The 20,225-nt window shown below is 47.2% G+C and overlaps 1 protein-coding gene across 2 annotated transcripts; it reads right to left on the reverse strand.

The window, feature by feature from the left end:
* Positions 1 to 4,644: 4,644 nt before the first annotated feature.
* rps27 (ribosomal protein S27) lies at positions 4,645 to 11,624 on the reverse strand. Of its 2 annotated transcripts, none has more exons than XM_033016512.1 (4): positions 11,535 to 11,624; positions 6,841 to 6,949; positions 5,970 to 6,080; positions 4,645 to 4,931 (listed from the first exon to the last, which is right to left on the reverse strand). In XM_033016512.1, the coding sequence occupies exons 1-4, from the start codon at positions 11,538 to 11,540 to the stop codon at positions 4,903 to 4,905; spliced, it is 255 nt and encodes an 84-aa protein (XP_032872403.1). In that variant the 5' UTR covers positions 11,541 to 11,624; the 3' UTR covers positions 4,645 to 4,902. The 2 variants fall into 2 exon arrangements, with proteins under 2 accessions (XP_032872403.1, XP_032872404.1); XM_033016513.1 differs by having other exon boundaries at positions 11,470 to 11,602.
* Between the last annotated feature and the right edge of the window lie 8,601 nt (positions 11,625 to 20,225).

The raw sequence follows: 20,225 nt of genomic DNA on the forward strand, positions 1-20,225 counted from the left end.
GTCGTTGAGGCTGGGACTATCCCAACGTTTAAGAAACAGTTAGACAGGTACATGGACAGGCAGGTTTGGTGGGATATGGACCAAACACGGGCAGGTGGGACTAGTGTAGCTGGGACATGTTGGCTGGTGTGGGCGAGTTGGGCCGAAGGGGGCCCGAAAGGGAGTGCAGAGAAGGTTCACCAGACTGATTCCTGGGATGTCAGGACTGTCTTATGAAGAAAGACTGGATAGACTTGGTTTATACTCTCTAGAATTTAGGAGAGTGAGAGGGGATCTTATAGAAACTTACAAAATACTTAAGGGGTTGGACAGGCTAGATGCAGGAAGATTGCTCCCGATGTTGGGGAAGTCCAGGACAAGGGGTCACAGCTTAAGGATAAGGAGGAAATCCTTTAAAACCGAGATGAGAAGAACTTTTTTCACACAGAGAGTGGTGAATCTCTGGAACTCCCTGCCACAGAGGGTAGTCGAGGCCAGTTCATTGGCTATATTTAAGAGGGAGTTAGATGTGGCCCTTGTGGCTAAGGGGATCAGAGGGTATGGAGAGAAGGCAGGTACAGGATACTGAGTTGGATGATCAGCCATGATCATATTGAATGGCGGTGCAGACTAAAGGGCCGAATGGCCTACTCCTGCACCTAATTTCTATGTTTCTATGTATCTCCAGTCAAGTCACTGCACAGTGACATTATTTTCGCAAAGCTCACACATGCACGATTCTGGCAACATTTACAAAACAGTCAAAGGTTCGGTCCAGGCACATGATGTACTGGAGCAGCTCCCGATCTAGGCAAGCCCCAGGCTGCCACGGGGCCTCCTCTGTCACCCTCGACTAGCTCAGCCCACGGACTAACATCGCCCAGTCGAGATCGGCCGACTCACCCACATTTTCGAGGGGTGGAGGGGGACAATTTCAAGTGAGGCTCCATAAGGCTCTATCAGGCTGCATTTGGAATACTGCGAGCAAATCTGGGCCCCATATCACAGGAAGGATGTTGCCGGCTCGATGTTTCCACTAGTGGGAGAGTCTAGAGTCTAGGACATAGAAACATAGAAATTAGGTGCAGGAGTAGGCCATTCGGCCCTTCGAGCCTGCACCGCCATTCAATATGATCATGGCTGATCATCCAACTCAGTATCCTGTACCTGCCTTCTCTCCATACCCACTGATCCCCTTAGCCACAAGGGCCACATCTAACTCCCTCTTAAATATAGCCAATGAACTGGCCTAGACTACCCTCTGTGGCAGGGAGTTCCAGAGATTCACCACTCTCTGTGTGAAAAAAGTTCTTCTCATCTCGGTTTTAAAGGATTTCCCCCTTATCCTTTAAAAGGACCAGAGGGCACAGCCTCAGAATTAAAGGGCGCTCTTTTAGAAAGGAGTTGAGGGGAAACTTCATTAATCTGTCGAACTCATTGCCACAGAGGGCTGTGGATATTCTTAAGGCAGAAGTAGACAAATTCTTGATTAGTGTTTAAGAAGGAACTGTGCAGATGCTGGAAAATCGAAGGGAGACAAAAATGCTGGAGGAACTCAGCGGGTGAGGCAGCATCTATGGAGCGAAGGAAATAGGCGACGTTCCTTGATTAGAACGCGTGTCGAGGGTTATGGGGAGAAGGCAGGAAAATGGGATTGGGATTGGGATTGGGAGGCAACATCGCCAAACTCAGACCCTCTCTCACACCGCCTGCTGCTGAAAGACTCATCCATGCCTTCATCTCCTCCCGACTGGACTATTGCAACTCACTTCTCCTTGGCATCAGCTCCACCTACATCAACCGACTCCAACTGGTCCAGAACGCAGCCGCCCGACTCATTACACACACCAAATCCTGGCATCACATCACTCCAGTCCTCAAAAAACTTCACTGGCTTCCCATCTCCCACCGGATCACCTACAAAATCCTGGTCCTCACCTACAAAGCCCTCCACCATCTGGCCCCCCCATATCTCACTGACCTCCTCTCCCCCTACCAACCCTCACGGTCCCTCAGATCCACATCAGCCGGTCTCCTCTCCATCCACAAGTCCAACCGCCGCAGCTTTGGGGACAGAGCCTTCTCCAGGGCAGCTCCCAGGCTCTGGAACTCCCTCCCCCAACCGATCCGCAATTCCGTGTCCCTCACCATCTTCCAGTCCCGCCTCAAGACCCATCTCTTCACCTCTGCCTATCCTTAGCCCCACGTCCCCCTCCCTTTTCATCTGTGCATTAATTGCCTCATATTGTGTTTTGTATTGAATTCTGTCTTTACTTTGTGTACTAGTCATGTCTCTACTATTTATTTCATTCCCCTTACATGTTTTTCCTCTACCTGCTAAATTTTTGTAAGGTGTCCTTGAGACTCTTGAAAGGCGCCCATAAATAAAATTTATTATTATTATTATTAGAGATCAGCCATGAATGGTTAAATGGTGGAGTAGACTCGATGGGCCGAATGGCCTAATTCTACTCCTATAACTTGTGAAGTGCACTCTCGTAATGTTAAAGGAGGCGCCAGACCCCCAGCTGCTGGAATATCGGTGATGGACCTGTATTTTTAAGACCAATACCTAGATAAATATCCGATAAGCAGGAGGGAGAGAGGTGATATTGTGCTAATGGCTCCTACTCTATCTAGCCTTGTGCTCTATTGAAGATAACCTGCCCCCAAGTGGCACATTGCAGTATTGCGACCCACTGCCTGATATTTTGATAGTCGGAGCTAAATGCATGTACTGTAGTTGAGAAGGAACTGCAGATGCCAGTTTAAATCGAAGGTAGACACAAAATGCTGGAGTAACTCGGCGGGTCTGTCAGCATCTCTGGAGCAAAAGGAACAAGGTGGCGTTTTGGGTCGAGACCCCTTCTTCAGTTTAGTTTATTAGTTGGGAGATACAGCGTGGAAACAGGCCCTTCGGCCCACTGAGTCCGTGCTGACCAGCGATCCCCGCACACTAATACTATCCTAGCACCCACTAGGGACAAGTTACAATTTTACCGAAGCCAATTAACCTACAACATATAAGATTGTTAAGGGTTTGGACAGGCTAGAGGCAGGAAACATGTTCCCGATGTTGGGGGAGTCCAGAACCAGGGCCACACACACAGTTTAAGAATAAGGGGTAAGCCATTTAGAACGGAGACGAGGAAACACTTGTTCTCACAGAAAGTTGCGAGTCTGTGGAATTCTCTGCCTCAGGGGGCGGTGGAGGCCGGTTCTCTGGATGCTTTCAAGAGAGAGCTAGATAGGGCTCTTAAAGATAGCGGAGTCAGGGGATATGGGGTGAAAAGGCAGGAACGGGGTACTGATTGGGGATGATCAGCCATGAAAGGTTTCGGCCCGAAACGTTGCCTATTTTCTTCGCTCCATAGATGCTGCTGCACCCGCTGAATTTCTCCAGCATTTTTGTGTACCATCAGCCATGATCACATTGAATGGCGGTGCTGGCTCGAAGGGCCGAAGGGCCTACTCCTGTACCTATTGTCTTTGGAGTGTGGGAGGAAACCGGAGCTCCAGGAGAAAACCCACGCAGGTCACGGGGAGAACGTACAAACTCCGTACAGACAGCACCCGTGGTCGGGATCGAACCAGTCTCTGGCGCTGTGAGGCAGCAACTGTAGTGCCATGTATATCTGTTGTACCTACGTATGATTCAATCTGCCTGAACAACAAAGTAATTTTCCATGAGTCATGATGCACGTGACGAGCAGCGTTAAGGAGAGAGACTTATTGACTGGAAAGATGATTCATAAATTGGCTCATTGACAGGCCTGCAGGGAAGTAATTTGATCACTCGGGGAGAAACAAGGAATTGCAGATGCTGCTTTACCAAAGTCCCTTCAGATTGCAACCTTCGGTCTATTCGTGAGCTGTAGATGATGCCAGTGAAAGGTTGTTAAGGGTTTGGACACGCTAGAGGCAGGAGACATGTTCCCGATGTTGGGGGAGTCCAGAACCAGGGGGCCACACACACACAGTTTAAGAATAAGGAGCAAGCCATTTAGAACGGAGACGAGGAAACACTTTTTCTCACACAGAGAGTTGTGAGTCTGTGGAATTCTCTGCCTCAGAGGGCGGTTTTCTAGATGCTTTCAAGAGAGAGCTAGATAGGGCTCTTAATAATAGGGGATATGGGGAGAAAAGGCAGGAACGGGGCACTGATTGGGGATGATCAGTCATGATCGCATTGAATGGCGGTGCTGGCTCGAAGGGCCGAGTGGCCTACTCCTGCACCTGTTGTCTATAGGTAGACGAAATTGCTGGAGAAACTCAGCAGGTGCGGCAGCATCTATGGAGCGAAGGAAATAGGCAACGCTTCGGCCCGAAACGTTGCCTATTTCCTTCGCTCCATAGATGCTGCCGCACCCGCTGAGTTTCTCCAGCAATTTTGTCTACCATCGATTCACCAGCATCTGCAGTTTCTCCTCGAATCCGTTGTCTAGAGTGTGTGTAGGATAGTGTTATTGTGCAGGGTGATCCCTGGTCTGCGCGGACTCTGTGAGCCTAAAGGGCCTGTTTGAACACCATCTCTCAACCAAACTAAACCGTAGTTCATTGTTTCTGCGGGAGGGGGGGGGAGAGGATGAAATCGACCCCAACACCACAACCAAACCCTCAGCCTTCAGATATCGGCGAGATCAAGAAGAGTAAATAAGCCACGGGTAAAAGTAAATACATCACCGCATTTTATTTGACAATTCTAACAAAGAACTCAACACTAGCAATAGGATCAGCAGTCTACAGTTACAGTAGACGGGTGGAGGCCACAGGGAAGTGGCAGCCACACGCCCCGCTCCAGCACGGACAATCCCAGACTGGCCTCCGGGTGTCACGGGAAGTGGTTTATTGCGCACACTGGCCGGGACACCAGGAGGCCAGTCGCAGAGAGTCACGGCTCGTCCTTGCGAGACTACTGCCTCTTCAGTGTTGCTTTCTCCGGAATGAACAGCCTGTGGAGGGGGGGGGGGGGGGGAGAGAGAGAGAGAGAGACATCATTAACAAGCCATTCGGTCCACTGAGTCCGCGCTAAACAGCGATCATCCCCACACACATCCAGGACAAGGGGTCACAGTTTAAGGATAAGGGGGAAATCTTTTAGGACCGAAATGAGAAAAACATTTTCCACACAGGGAGTGGTGAATCTGTGGAATTCTCTGCCACAGAAGGTAGTTGAGGCCACAGTTCATTGGCTATATTTACGAGGGAGTTAGATGTGGCCCTTGTGGCTAAAGGGATCAGGGGGTATGGAGAGAAGGCAGGTACAGGATACCGAGTTGGATGATCAGCCATGATCATATTGAATGGCGGTGCAGGCTCGAAGGGCCGAATGGCCTACTCCTGCACCTATTTTCTATGTTTCTATTATATGAGCGTTTGACGGCACTGGGCCTGTGCTCACTGGCGTTTAGAAGGATGTGGGGGGGGGTGGTGACGAATAAACTTGACTTGACAGGCAGCATCTCTGCACCTGTGGGTCAGGCAACATCTCTGCATTAACACAATCCTACACACACACACTTGGGACAAATTACAATTTTACCAAATCCAATTGGCCTACAAACCGGCACGTCCTTTGGGGTGTGGGAGGAAACCAGCCCGAACTCGACCCGAAACGTCACCCATCCCATGCTCTCCAGAGACGCTGCCTGACCCGCTGAGTTACTCCAGCGCTTTGTGTTCTTTTATTTTGTTGAAAGCCAGCACCTGAACTTCCTTGCTTGTACACAACTGCGCTGCACAGCAGAGCACAGGCCGATTCCCAGCTAGCCAGTGACCAGGGTGGGAGTGGGGAATAGACGCAAAACGCTGGAGTAACTCACCCTGGGGAGAAGGAATGGGTCGAAACCCGAAACACCACCCGTTCTTTCCCGCCAGAGATGCTGCCTCTCCCGCCGAGTTACTCCGGCATTTTGTGCTTATCTCCGTCCGGTGTGAGCCGCCACCTGCAGTTCCTTCCCACAGTGGGGGGGGGGGGTCTCCACACTCACCTTCTGTTAGCCTCGCCTTCCCTCCTGTGGGCTGACAGAGAACGGTGGAGCATCCGACACACAGCACGACCGTCTGCGCGTGGCTGAACACAGTGGTGATCTTGTAGCAGCCTGGAGGGACAGCAACACCAGTGGTCAGTCAGGGGCAGAGCCAGAGGGGGCAACACAACACAGCCTCCTCTCAGTCAGGCAGCCTGGAAATATGCCCCTTGGCACAGCTTGTTCATGCTGACCAACATGCCTCACAGACCAGGCAGGGAGAGACAGACAGGGAGAGAGAGAGAGAGAGACAGACAGGGAGAGAGAGAGAGACAGGGAGAGAGAGAGACAGGGAGGGCAACACAAAGCCTCCTCTCAGTCAGACTGCCTGGAAATATGCTTCTCCTCCCCCCTCTCCCCCCCATCAACTTGTTCCTGCTGACCAACATGGCTCACAGACGAGGCAGAGGGGAGGCGGGGAGAGGGGGAGAGAGGGAGGGGGGGGGAGAGGGAGGGGGGGGGAGAGAGGGGGGGGGAGAGAGAGGGGGGGGGGAGAGAGGGGGGGGGGGGAGGGGGGGGGGGAAGAGAGGGGGGGGGAGAGAGGGGGGGGGGAGAGAGGGGGGGGGGAAGAGAGGGGGGGGGGGAAGAGAGGGGGGGGGGAAGAGAGGGGGGGGGGAAGAGAGGGGGGGGGGGAAGAGAGGGGGGGGGGAAGAGAGGGGGGGGGGAAGAGAGGGGGGGGGGAAGAGAGGGGGGGGAGAGGGAGGCAGGGAGACGCACAGACAGACTGGGAGACAGGCAGACAGACAGACACACAGGCAATCCAACTTCACTTGTGAACGTTGAGACATGTTTTCCCCGGTGCCCACTCTAACACCACAGGTAAGATACGCACCTGGACACTTAACATCCATGAAGTAGGAGTTTGGGCTCTGCACCAAACGCTTCTTCTTGTGTTTACGCTTCTCCTCCTCCGGACTCGGGTGCAACAAATCTTTTGCCAGCTGTGGACACAAGCAACAAGGTGAACCTCAGGCATAGGCTCCTCTGGACAGCCCCCCACGGGCACCAGTCGAGGGTGTCAGTCCCCTTGCCAGGCCAGGCGGCACGGTGGCACAGTGGTAGAGCTACGGCACTACAGCGCCAGAGACCCGGGTTCAATCCTGACTACGGGTGCTGTCTGCACAGAGTTTGTACGTTCTCCCCGTGACCTGCATGGGGTTTCTCTGAGATCTTCATGTTCTTCCCGCACTCCACAGACGTACAGGTTTGCAGGCTAATTGGCTCGGTGTGAAAGAAAAATTGTCCCTAGTGTGTAGGACAGTGCTAGTGTGCCGGAATCGCTGGATTGTGCCGACTCGGTGGGCCGAAGGGCCTTTTTCCACGCTGGTAGACAAAAGTGCTGGAGAAACTCAGCGGGTGCAGCAGCATCTATGGAGCGAAGGAAATAGGCAACGTTTCGTCCCGAAACATTGCCTATTTCCTTCGCTCCATAGATGCTGCTGCACCCGCTGAGTTTCTCCAGCAGTTGTGTCTACCTTCGCCACATTTGTTTCCACGCTGCATCTCTAAACTAAACTGAACCCGTCCGCACCATTCCTTGTCCCAGCTAAGCCGAGCCCCGCTGCTCGCTGATGTGTGTGAACGACCTTGTATTCTTAATGCCTCCTTGCACAGGTCGCACCTCAGCATATCACACCCTGCTCACGGAAAGGGGAGCAAGGTCCGCCTTTATCACCAAAGCTGACATCAACACGAGCAATAAAATGCTGGGGACGTGGGGAACTGTAGGCGCTGGAATCTTTCACAAGACACGCAAAGTGCTGGAGGAACTCGGCGGGTCAGGCAGCATCTGTGGAGGACTTTCCTCGGGTGTCAGAAGATGGATCCTGGCCTGAAACGCCAGCTTTCCATTCCCACTGTGTTTTTAATAAAATGTTGGCCGGGGCACACTGCTCTTTGAAAGTCTATTAAAACAAGAGTAGGCCACTCGGCCCATCAACGTGGTCATGGCTGATCTGCCCCAGGTCTTGTATCCTCTTCAGTTAAGGTAGACAAAAATGCTGGAGAAACTCAGCGGATGAGGTAGCTTCCCGCCCCCCCCCCCCCTCACATCAATCTGAGGAAGGGTCTCGACCCGAAACGTTGCCTATTTCCTTCGCTCCATAGATGCTGCCTCACCCGCTGAGTTCCTCCAGCATTTTTGCCTACCTCCGATTTTCTAGCACCTGCAGTTCCTTCTTAAACACTCCTCTTCTGTAGGAACTGCAGGTGCTGCTTTATACCGACGATAGACACAATAAATACAGCTAGGTGTTTGTGAAATTCGCATCAGGCTGATAGATTAAACTAAGCCGTTCGTTAAATCCTAGGAATAGAATTAGGCCATTCGGCCCATCAACTCTACTCAACCGCATTCTCCTGCCTTCTCCCCATAACGCCTGACGTCCGTACTAATCACGAATCTATCTATATCTGCCTTAAAAGTAACCATTGATGGCCTCCACAGGCTTCTGTGGCAAAGAATTCCATGCTTGGACTAAAGAAATTCCTCCTGATCTCCTGCCTAAAGGAATGTCCTTTAATTCTGAGGCTGTGCCCTCTGGTATTAGATTCTCCCACTGGTGGAAACATCCTCTCCACGTCCACTCTATCCAAGGCGGCAGCCAAAGTGTTAAAAGCCACTGTTTAAAGTCGACAGCGAATTGCTAAAATGAAACTGCAACTTCAGGGGCTACATAGAAAGCATCCCGGGGAATTTTGAGATCAATCTTTAACGGAAAGTAGTTCGGGGAAATCAAGTCTTAAGTGCTTGAGCAAGCCACACAAAGTTCAACTTCTCGCTGTGTTTATTATGGCTACAGGCCATGTTGTCACGAGGTAAAGAACCCAAACAGATGCTGGAAACTTAACTATCGGGGGCTGATTAACCTCTTGAAAAATAGATATTTTACTGATATTGGCCACATTTCCCTCCCACCCCCCCAGCTCACTCTGTGAACCTCCTCTTTAAATCTGCTTTGCAAAATACAATGCGCTTTTCCCAATTCAGCAGTGCTGAACTACTATCTACCTCTTTGGTGACCCTCAGACTATCCTTTCTTTAAGAAGGGACTGCAGATGCTGGAAAAAAAAAATCGAAGGTAGACAAAAATGCTGGAGAAACTCAGCGGGTGAGGCAGCATCTATGGAGCGAAGGAATAGGTGACGTTTCGGGTCGGCATCCGACCCGAAACGTCACCTATTCCTTCGCTCCATAGATGCTGCCTCACCCGCTGAGTTTCTCCAGCATTTTTGTCCACCTCGGACTATCCTTGATCGGAATTTGGCAGCTTTACCTTCCACTAAACTTTATTCCCTTATCATGTATCTGTACACTGTAAATGGCTCGATTGTAATCGTGTAATGCCTTTCTGCCGACAAAAGCTCTTTGTTCTACCTCGGTACACGTGACAATAAACGAAACGGTAAACAATCCCTTCCCCAGGTAACCTCCCTCCCCAGTCTGAAGAAGGGTCTCGACCCGAGACGTCACCCATTCCTTCGCTCCATAGATACTGCCTGCCGAGTTTCTCCAGCATTTTTGTCTACAATTATATTTGCAAATTTAGCAATTTTATCGATGCAAATTTCCAGTCCAAGATAATCCCCAATTTAAATCCCAATAAAGGTTTGCCACCTTTATTCGGATTTAATTTGCGAATTAAGGCAGTCACCTTTATTCCGAATTAGTAGCGTGCTTTGCAGCCCCCCCCCCTTCTCACATGCATTCTCACCTTCCCCCATCCCACCTGTCTCTCGGAATCTCCCTTTTAAATCCCCTTGCCCAAAGCACATTGCCACCCTCACCATCCCAGGTCGCTCGGTGAAGCTCCCCTTTAAATCTGCTTTGCACCCCCTTTTGCAAAAGTACAGTGCACATTCCCATCTTTTCCTGAAGATAAGGCACAAAAATCTGGAATAACTCAAGAGGGGGGACAGGCGGCATCTCTGGAGAGAAGGAACGGGTTCGTCCCTCCAGATTTGCCACCTGTCCCCTCTGAGTTACTCCACAATTTTGTGTCTATCTTCAGTTGAAACCAGCACCCGCAATTCCTGCCGACCTACTTTTCCCCCATCCGTCTCTCTGGGAACCTCCCCATCAAATCTGTTTTGCAGCCGCCTTACAAAATAAAATGCAATGCACATTCCCATCCCATCTGTCCCTTTGGGAACCTCCCCTTTAAGCTGGCATATGCCAACACCCCCCCCCCCCTCCAACTTTCCAAAGTGCAATTCCATCCACCCCCCAAGATCACTCTACCAAACTCCCTTCTCAAATCTGCGTTTGCAGCCACCTCCCTCCCTTTGCAAAGTGCAATCCACATTCCCATCTGTCTCTCTGGGAACCTCCCCTTTAAATCTGCGCATGCAGCCCATCCCCTCCTTCACTTCACTTCACTTTCACTTCACCCCCCCCCCCCCCCCCCCCCCCCCCCACCCCCCACTTTCCAAAGTGCAATGCTCATGACATTCCCACCTTTGCAATTGTGCAACACCCCCCCCCACCCCCCGGGTCACTCTAAAAATAAAAACCTTCTCTTTTCAATTCTGCAAACCCATTGCAATTCCAACCCCCTCCTCTCGGGTCACTGATAAATAAAAACCTTCCCATTTCAATTCTGTTTTTGCAGCCCCCTTCGGTCACTTATATAAACCTCTTTTCAATCCTGTTTTTGCAGCCCCTTTGCAATGTCAACCCCCACCTCTCCCTCTCGGGTCACTTTTATAAACCTCTTTTCAATTCTGTTTTTGCAGCCCCTTTGCAATTCCAACAACCCCCCCCCCCCCTATGGGTTTACCCCAATAAATAAAAACCTTCTCTTTTCAATTCTGTTTTTGCAGCCCCATTGCAAATCCAACCCCCACCCCCATTGCAATTCCACCCCCCACCCCCCACTGCAATTCCAACCCCCCTTTGCAATAAGTGCAATGCACACATTTCCCCCCCTCTCAGGGGGCCCATGATCCGCCTGTCTGTGGGGCCCTCCCTCCCTCCCTGCCCGTAGTCTGTCTCTCTCTCTCTCTAAGGTACACAAAAATGCTGGAGAAACTCAGCATTTCCTTCGCTCCATAGATGCTGCTGCACCCGCCGAGTTCCTCCAGCATTTTTGTGTACCTTCGATTTTCCAGCATCTGCAGTTCCTTCTTGAACACGTCTATCCCTCTCTCTCTCTCCCCCCCCCCCACTTCGCTATAGAGAGCGGGGCCGCCTGCAAGGGTGCACGCGCTCCGGGCCAGCGTTCCATTTGCCCCCCCTGGCGCCGTCGCCCCTGGTAACCCCGGGGGGGTTGAGGCAATTGGCAATTCCCGCACCCCCTCCCCTCCCCTCCCCCCCCCAACATCGTCAGTCGCGGCGGAGAGAGGAGCCGCCATCTTTCCCCTCGCCGCGGCTTTTCGTCGACGGTTTGCCGCCCGCCACCGCGGCCGTTCGCCCCCCCTCTCGACTCCTATCCCCCCCTCCCCCCTCCCCCCTCGCCGTCACCGCGCCGTCTCCCCCGGGCCGGGTTCAGGCCGAACTCCCCCGCCGTCTCTCACGACGCCACTCACAGGCATGTTGGCGTCGACTCGCCGCCGTGGTAAAAGGAAGGAGCCCGGACAGGCAGCCGGCTATAACAGGGTTTCCCGGGGGCGCAGCGCAGGGACCGGAAGCGCGTCTACGTCACCGCGTGGCGTCTGCCAGCGCCCGCCATCTTGAGAAGGTCAGCCCCCTTCAACATGCAGTTGCCCCATCAATAAGATCTATACACAAGATACATTTATTTGTATATGTACTTTATGATTTTTTTTTATATGCAATGCATTTTTATGCAATGTTGCCCCTTTTCTGAACCTTGTCCAAAATAAAGTTTATTATTATTATTATTATTATTTGTCACATTGGCATCCAGTGTTGAGTGGTACACCTCAGGGCACAGTACTTGGCCCACACCTATTTTTGCTATACATAAATGACATCCATGAAAAAGTCGCAAGTACGACCAGACTTTTCGCTGATGAGTCTGAAGAAGGGTTTCGGCCCGAAACGTCGCCTAGTTAGATGTGGCCCTTGTGGCTAAGGGGATCAGAGGGTATGGAGAGAAGGCAGGTACGGGATACTGAGTTGGATGATCAGCCATGATCATATTGAATGGCGGTGCAGGCTCGAAGGGCCGAATGGCCTACTCCTGCACCTAATTTCTATGTTTCTATGTTTCTATGTTTTTATTTCCTTCGCTCCATAGATGCTGCTGCACCCGCTGAGTTTCTCCAGCAATTTTGTGTACCTTTTCGCTGATGATGTCAGGACTTAATGTCAGGATTCCTGGGATGTCAGGACTTTCATATGAAGAAAGACTGGATAGACTCGGCTTGTACTCGCTAGAATTTAGAAGATTGAGGGGGGATCTTATAGAAACTTACAAAATTCTTAAGGGGTTGGACAGGCTAGATGCAGGAAGATTGTTTCCGATGTTGGGGAAGTCCAGAACAAGGGGTCTCAGTTTAAGGATAAGGGGGAAATCTTTTAGGACCGAGATGAGGAAAACATTTTTCACACAGAGAGTGGTGAATCTCTGGAATTCTCTGCCACAGAAGGTAGTTGAGGCCACAGTTCATTGGCTATATTTAAGAGGGAGTTAGATGTGGCCCTTGTGGCTAAAGGGATCAGGGGGTATGGAGAGAAGGCAGGTACAGGATACTGAGTTGGATGATTAGCCATGATCATATTGAATGGCAGTGCAGGCTCGAAGGGCCGAATGGCCTACTCCTGCATCTATTTTATATGTTTCTATAATTGTTTACTGTACCGTCCAATTAAGTCAGCTGATGATGAAGATGCTCTCCAAAAGGATCTCGATACTATGGTTGAGTGGTCACAACAATGGGGCATGCAGTTCAACCCTTCCAAATGTGAAACTATGCGTGTCACCAGAAAGAGGAATCCAGGCGACACATCTTACAACACTTGATACCGCCCTTGAAGAATCCAAACAAACCAAGTATCTTGGCATCAAATTGCAGAATGATCTGCGTTGGAATGGTCAGACTCATGATGCAACGGTGAAAGCAACAGGTGTCCTAAACTTTCTGAGGCGCAACTTTCATCATTGTTCAACTTCTGTCAAGGAGAAGCTATACTTCACCCTCGTTAGCCCTCATTTGGACTACGCAGTTGCAGCATGGGACCCATACACAAATAAAAACATTTCTTCCATCGAACGTGTCCAAAGACAGGCAGCTCGATTTGTTTCTAACACCTATGAGAGAGAAGCGAGTGTCACCAAACTTCTGAATTCTCTGGGGTGGAACCCTCTCCAAGACAGACACACGTGAAGCTCACCGTTTGACCTGTTTTTACAAAATGTTAAATGGTCAGCTCGACATAGACTACAAGACCTACACCAAACCCAAACCAATTAGGAGCAGACGAGGGCATTCGATCCAATTTGTGATCCCAGCTACAAAGACAGATGTATACAGCAATTCGTTCTTCCCCCGCACAATTAAAGCATGGAATAATCTCCACCCAACTATAGTTACCCAACCAGATGCAACTAAATTTAAAGTAGCTCTTTCTTCCCAATAACCCTTTCCGGCTTAAGCCCTCCCTTCACCACCTCCAGTTTAAATTCCATTTGGAATATTTTGGAGGACCAAGAAACCAAGAACCAAGATAGATTGGGCTCTCAGTTGGCACAGTGAAATGTGATCACCATACAGGCATACAATAAAATAAAGAACACAACACACGATAGAGTTCAACATAAAACATCCCCACACAGCAGAATTAAAAGTTTCCCACTGTGAGGGAAGGCACCAAAGTCAGTCATCTTCCTTTGATAATGAATTACTATTCACAATATTATTACATGCTTTCATTATTTAATTTCTAATATAAACATTTCAATTATTTTATTTCAATTATAAATATTTTATTTTAATTATAAATGTTTTATAATTGAGGTAGCCCAGCGTAAGTTTACAAGGTTAATTCCCGGGATGGCGGGACTGTCATGTGCTGAGAGAATGGAGCGGCTAGGCTTGTACACTCTGGAGTTTAGAAGGATGAGAGGATATCTCATTGAAACATATAAGATTGTTAAGGGTTTGGACACGCGCTAGAGGCAGGAAACATGTACCCGATTGTACACAAAAAAGCTGGAGACACTCAGCGGGTGCAGCAGCATCTATGGAGCGAAGGAAATAGGCAATGTTTCAGGCTGAAACATTGCCTATTTCCTTCGCTCCATAGATGCTGCTGCACCCGCTGAGTTTCTCCAGCATTTTTGTGTACCTTCGAATTTCCAACATCTGCAGTTCCTTCTTAAACAACATGTTCCCGATGTTGGGGGAGTCCAGAACCAGGGGCCACACACACACAGTTTAAGAATAAGGGGTCAGCCATTTAGAACGGAGACGAGGAAACACTTCGGCCGCCGGCCTGCGGCCTACACCAACTTAAAGCCGCGGCCTCCGGTGGGGAAGAGCCGACTCTGGACTTACCTGGACTTACCCAAATTGTGTGCCTTCCACTACAGTGATGAATGCTGTGGTGGATGTTTATGTTAAATTTTTATTGTGTTTTTGTGTGTGCTCTTTATCATTGTATCGCTGCTGACATATCCATTTCACTTGCACTTTTTGTGCAATGTGACAAATAAACCGTATTGTATTGTATTGTATTGTACTTTTTCTCACAGAGAGTGGTGAGTCTGTGGAATTCTCTGCCTCAGAGGGCGGTGGTGGCCCTCTGGATACTTTCAAGAGAGAGCTAGATAGGGCTCTTAAAGATAGCGGAGTCAGGGGATATGGGGAGAAGGCAGGAACGGGGTACTGATTGGGGATGATCAGCCATGAACACATTGAATGGCGGTGCTGGCTCGATGGGCCGAATGATAAGTTTTTTTGTATTTTCTTTTCTTTTAATTATAAATATTTAAACTTTTTTAATTTAATTATAAACCTCTTAACCATAATTAATTATTTCAAATATTATATATTAGTTTTATTGTGGATTTATTTTCATTTAAATATAAATGTTCGAATTGTTTTATTTTAATTATAATTATTATATTTAATTTTTTAATTTTCTGTTAATTGTAAATGTCGTAAACGTTTTGTTTTTATTATGAACATTTTAATCATTAATTATTTTAAATATTATATATTAGTTTTATTACATAAAAACAGCTTTTTTTCCACGAGTAATAGCTCTACTCAATGACCAAAAGTCTGTAGCCTCTTTTTATTTAATTCACATGTTTAATCAATAATGTTTTATTATTGGTACACAAAAATGCTGGAGAAACTCAGCGGGTGCAGCAGCATCTATGGAGCGAAGGAAATAGGCAACGTTTCGGGCTGAAACCCTTCTTCACACTTATTATTAATATTTTATGTGATCATTCCTGTCACTGTGTGTCATGTTGTCACTTGTGGGTGGAGCACCAAGGCAAATTCCTTGTATGTGATTACTTGGCCAATAAACTTATTCATTCATATTGTTTTTTATTTTATTTTAATTATAAATGTTTAAATTATTTTATTTTAATAATAATTAATGAAATATTATTCTATTTCATTATTTATTTTCTGTTAATTATGAAGATTTCAATTGTTTTATTTTTATTATATTTTAATTATTAAATATTTTAAATGTTATTATATTTTAATTTCATTTAGTTTTATTTAAATTATAAATATTTTAATTATAATTACATATTTTAAATGTTATTATATATTTTTTTAATTTTAGTTTTATTTAAATTGTATATATTTTAATTATTAAATATTTTAAATGTTATTATATATATATATATTCTTAGTTTTATTTAAATTATAAATATTTTAATTATTAAATATTTCAAATGTTATTAGATTTTTATTTTTGTTTATTTCAATTATAGATATTTTAATAATTAAATATTTTAAATGTCATTAGATTTTTATTTTATTTTAGCTTTATTTCAATTATAAATATTTTAATTATTTTATTTGAATTCTATATATTTTAATTATAATTAAATATTTTTAAATTTTATTTTATTTTAATGTTAAATTATTTGAACGTCTGTTTTTGCTTCACCTGCAATTTTATCTAATAATTAAATGCTAGTATTTACAAACAGTTTTGGATTAATAAATCGTATTTATAGAACAGAAGGAGGCCATTCGTCCCATTGTGCCTGTGCTAGTTCTCTACCGGGGAACGCAGGTAGCTGGCAGAGTAACCAGCCATATCCCAAAAGACGTGACGGATTTTTAGGTTAATCGGCCTTCTGTAAATTGCCCTCTAGTGTGCAAGGAGTGGATAACGTAGAACTCGTGTGAATGGGTGATCGATGGTCAGCAAGGGCTCTGTGGGCCGAAGGGCCTCTTTCCATGCTGTGACTCAAAAACCAGGGGTGGGGAACCTGCGGCCTTCTAGGCCATTAAGTGCGGCCTTTTGAATGAATCCAAAATTTGTAGAACAAATGCTTTCATTTTTATTAATATGTTTTTGTTCGTCTTTTATTATTTTTATTTTAATCTTCAAAATGAACGTATTTAAACTACCAAAGAGTAAAAGAAGATTCAACAAAATAATCTTACATCTAATTGAAGTTTCTTGGATGCGGCCTTATTAGATTACAGCTAACTTTAAGAATAAGGAGTAAGCCATTTAGAATGGAGACGAGGAAACACTTTTTCTCACAGAGAGTGGTGAGTCTGTAGAATTCTCTGCCTCAGAGGGCGGTGGAGGCCGGTTCTCTGGATGCTCTAGAGAGAGCTAGATAAAAATAGCCGAGTCAGGGGATATGGGGAGAAGGCAGGAACGGGGTACTGATTGGCGATGATCAGCCATGATCACATTGAATGGCGGTGCTGGCTCGAAGGGCCAAATGGCCTACTCCTGCACCTAGTGTCTATTGTCTATTAATGTGGCCTTCCAACATGAAAAGGTTCCCCACCCCTGCTCTAAACTAAACTTGACCCAGCAGAATGCACATTGAATTCTCCAACTTTGTGTAATACCTTCCCTACTCCCTTTCAGTACTAGGGCGGCAGTGGTAGAGTTGTTGATTTACAGCGTTTGCAGCGCCGGAGACCCGGGTTCCATCCCTACGGAGATTGTATGTTCTCCCCGTGACCACGTGGCTTTTCTCCGAGATCTTCGGTTTCCTCCCACACTCCAAAGACGTACGGGCACGTAGGTAAATTTTGAGTATAGGAGCAGGGAGGTTCTACTGCAGTTGTACAGGGTCTTGGTGAGACCACACCTGGAGTATTGCGTACAGTTTTGGTCTCCAAATCTGAGGAAGGACATTATAGCCATAGAGGGAGTGCAGAGAAGGTTCACCAGACTGATTCCTGGGATGTCAGGACTTTCATATGAAGAAAGACTGGATAGACTTGGCTTATACTCGCTAGAATTTAGGAGATTGAGAGGGGATCTTATAGAAACGTACAAAATTCTTATGGGGTTGGACAGGCTAGATGCAGGAAGATTGTTCCCGATGTTGGGGAAGTCCAGGACAAGGGGTCACAGCTTAAGGATAAGGGGGAAATCCTTTAGGACCGAGATGAGAAGAATCTTTTTCACACAGAGAGTGGTGAATCTCTGGAACTCTCTGCCACAGAGGGTAGTTGAGGCCTGTTCATTGGCTATATTTAAGAGGGAGTTAGATGTGGCCCTTGTGGCTAAAGGGATCAGGGGGTATGGAGAGAAGGCAGGTACGGGATACTGAGTTGGATGATCAGCCATGATCATATTGAATGGCGGTGCAGGCTCGAAGGGCCGAATGGCCTACTCCTGCACCTATTTTCTATGTATCTATGTATCTATGTAAATTGGCTTGGTGTAAAGTGTAAAATTGTCCCTAGTGTGTGTGTGTGGGATAGTGATGATGTGCGTGGATCGCGGGTCGTTGCAGACTTGGTGGGCCGAAAGGTCTGTTTCCGCGCTGTATCTCTAATGTAAAATAAAATTTTAAAAATTAAAAACTACTGTATCTTACAGTCAATTACTTATCATTCAATCCTCCCTTAAGCTAGGGTGTCGTCCCGATCTTCCAGCCTACCACATTGTTGACCTTGCACTTTTTTTTGACCTGCATTTATCATTAAATGTAACACTATAACGCTATACTCTGTACTGTGGTATTTTCCTCTTTGCACCACCTGTTATACATGTGTATGACTCGATTGTACTCGTATATAGTATAATTTGACTAGATTGCGTACAAACAGAAGCTTTTCACTGTATTCTGGTGCACGTGACATTAATAAACAATACAATATATCTTAAGAATCGGATCTGTGGCTTGTGTTTGTTCTATGTTGGGATACAGGATACATGCCTTGATTTGCAAGCGAGAGCAGGGAGGTTATGGTGTTATGGTTTACAACATATTGTAGAAACAAGGAACTGAGGCCAGCCACCAGATTTCGGACACCTCCTCATGTCTCCCCTTTGGCCCCTGTCCCACTTAGGAAACCTCTGGTGATCTTGCGCCCCACCATAGGTTACCGTGAGGTTCCCGGAGGTTTTGGTCACTCTCCCTAATGGTCGAAAGTGGTTTCCGCGTAGTCGAGGCTTCTTCTATGTTCCTGCGATTATTTCAACAAATTCAAAACCGGCCTCGACTAAAAAAAATAGGTCGCCGTTTGGTCGAAGCTGGTGGAGTGGGGTCGCTATTTACTTACAGGCAGTCGAAGGCCATCTCCTTCGCTGACCCGCCATTTTGATTGGAGTTTTCATTGGAGTTTTCAGCAAAGATTCAGCAGGGATCTTTGGTTTTCAAGACCTAGAAGATCCACCGGAAGGTAAAATGCCCGCTAACTTTATTAAACTTCTTAAAACTGTCTCCACTCCTTCTCCCCCCCCCCCCCCCCCCCCATGGACTTCCCCAACATCGGGAACAATCTTCCTGCATCTAGCCTGTCCAACCCCTTAAGAATTTTGTAAGTTTCTATAAGATCCCCCCTCAATCTTCTAAATTCTAGCGAGTACAAGCCGAGTCTATCCAGTCTTTCTTCATATGAAAGTCCTGACATCCCAGGAATCAGTCTGGTGAACCTTCTCTGCACTCCCTCCATGGCAAGAATGTCTTTCCTCAGATTAGGAGACCAAAACTGTACGCAATACTCCAGGTGTGGTCTCACCAAGACCCTGTACAACAGCAGTAGAACATCCCTGCTCCTATACTCAAATCCTTTTGCTATGAATCACATCTTGTATGTGTATGTGACAAATAAGGTTGACTTGACTTGACATAGTCGAAGATCAGGCCACCATCTCCCAGACTGTTTCTGATCTACCACCTGCGGCCATCTCCAAACTCATCGTTCCCCTCACTGCCCGCTTATTCAACCGAAACGTCACCTATTCCTTCGCTCCATAGATGCTGCCTCACCTGCTGAGTTTCTCTAGCATTTTATGTCTACCTTCGATTATTCCAGCATCTGCAGTTCCTTCTTGTGTACTGCCTAGGTTGGTTGTGAAACAAAGCATTCCAATGTAACCAGCAATGGTACATGTGGCAATGAAGTGTAGATGGAGTCAATGGAAGGGAGGATGGTTTGTGTAGGAAATAACTGCAGATGCTGGTTTAAACCGAAGATAGACACTCCAGCTTTTTGTGTCTATCTAGGATAGATACATCTTAGCGGCAAAAACAAGGGGGCAGATTATAATCTCAATGGGGTTAAAACATAGAAATTAGGTGCAGGAGTAGGCCATTCGGCCCTTCAAGCCTACACCGCCATTCAATATGATCATGGCTGATCATCCAACTCAGTATCCCGTACCTGCCTTCTCTCCATACCCTCTGATCCCCTTAGCCACAAGGGCCACATCTAACTCCCTCTTAAATATAGCCAATGAACTGGCCTCGACTACCCTCTGTGGCAGAGAGTTCCAGAGATTCACCACTCTCTGTGTGGAAAAAAGTTCTTCTCATCTCGGTTTTAAAGGATTTCCCCCTTATCCTTAAGCTGTGACCCCTTGTCCTGGACTTCCCCAACATCGGGAGCAATCTTCCTGCATCTAGCCTGTCCAACCCCTTAAGAATTTTGTAAGTTTCTATAAGATCCCCTCTCAATCTCCTAAATTTTAGAGAGTATAAACAAAGTCTATCCAGTCTTTCTTCATAAGACAGTCCTGACATCCCAGGAATCAGTCTGGTGAACCTTCTCTGCACTCCCTCTATGGCAATAATGTCCTACCTCAGATTTGGAGACCAAAACTGTACGCAATACTCCAGGTGTGGTCTCACCAAC

This window comes from Amblyraja radiata, unplaced genomic scaffold (genome assembly GCF_010909765.2).
Source record: "Amblyraja radiata isolate CabotCenter1 unplaced genomic scaffold, sAmbRad1.1.pri scaffold_1088_ctg1, whole genome shotgun sequence".
NCBI lineage: Eukaryota > Metazoa > Chordata > Chondrichthyes > Rajiformes > Rajidae > Amblyraja > Amblyraja radiata.

What these genes read in the sequence shown, in the direction of transcription:
- rps27 (XM_033016512.1), bottom strand. An exon ending in CATGGATGTTAAGTGTCCAG is followed by an intron (nt 6,081 to 6,840) that starts GTGCGTATCTTA and finishes CTGTCCCTCCAG; the next exon opens with GCTGCTACAAGATCACCACT. An exon ending in GAAGGCGAGGCTAACAGAAG is followed by an intron (nt 4,932 to 5,969) that starts GTGAGTGTGGAG and finishes CCCCCTCCACAG; the next exon opens with GCTGTTCATTCCGGAGAAAG.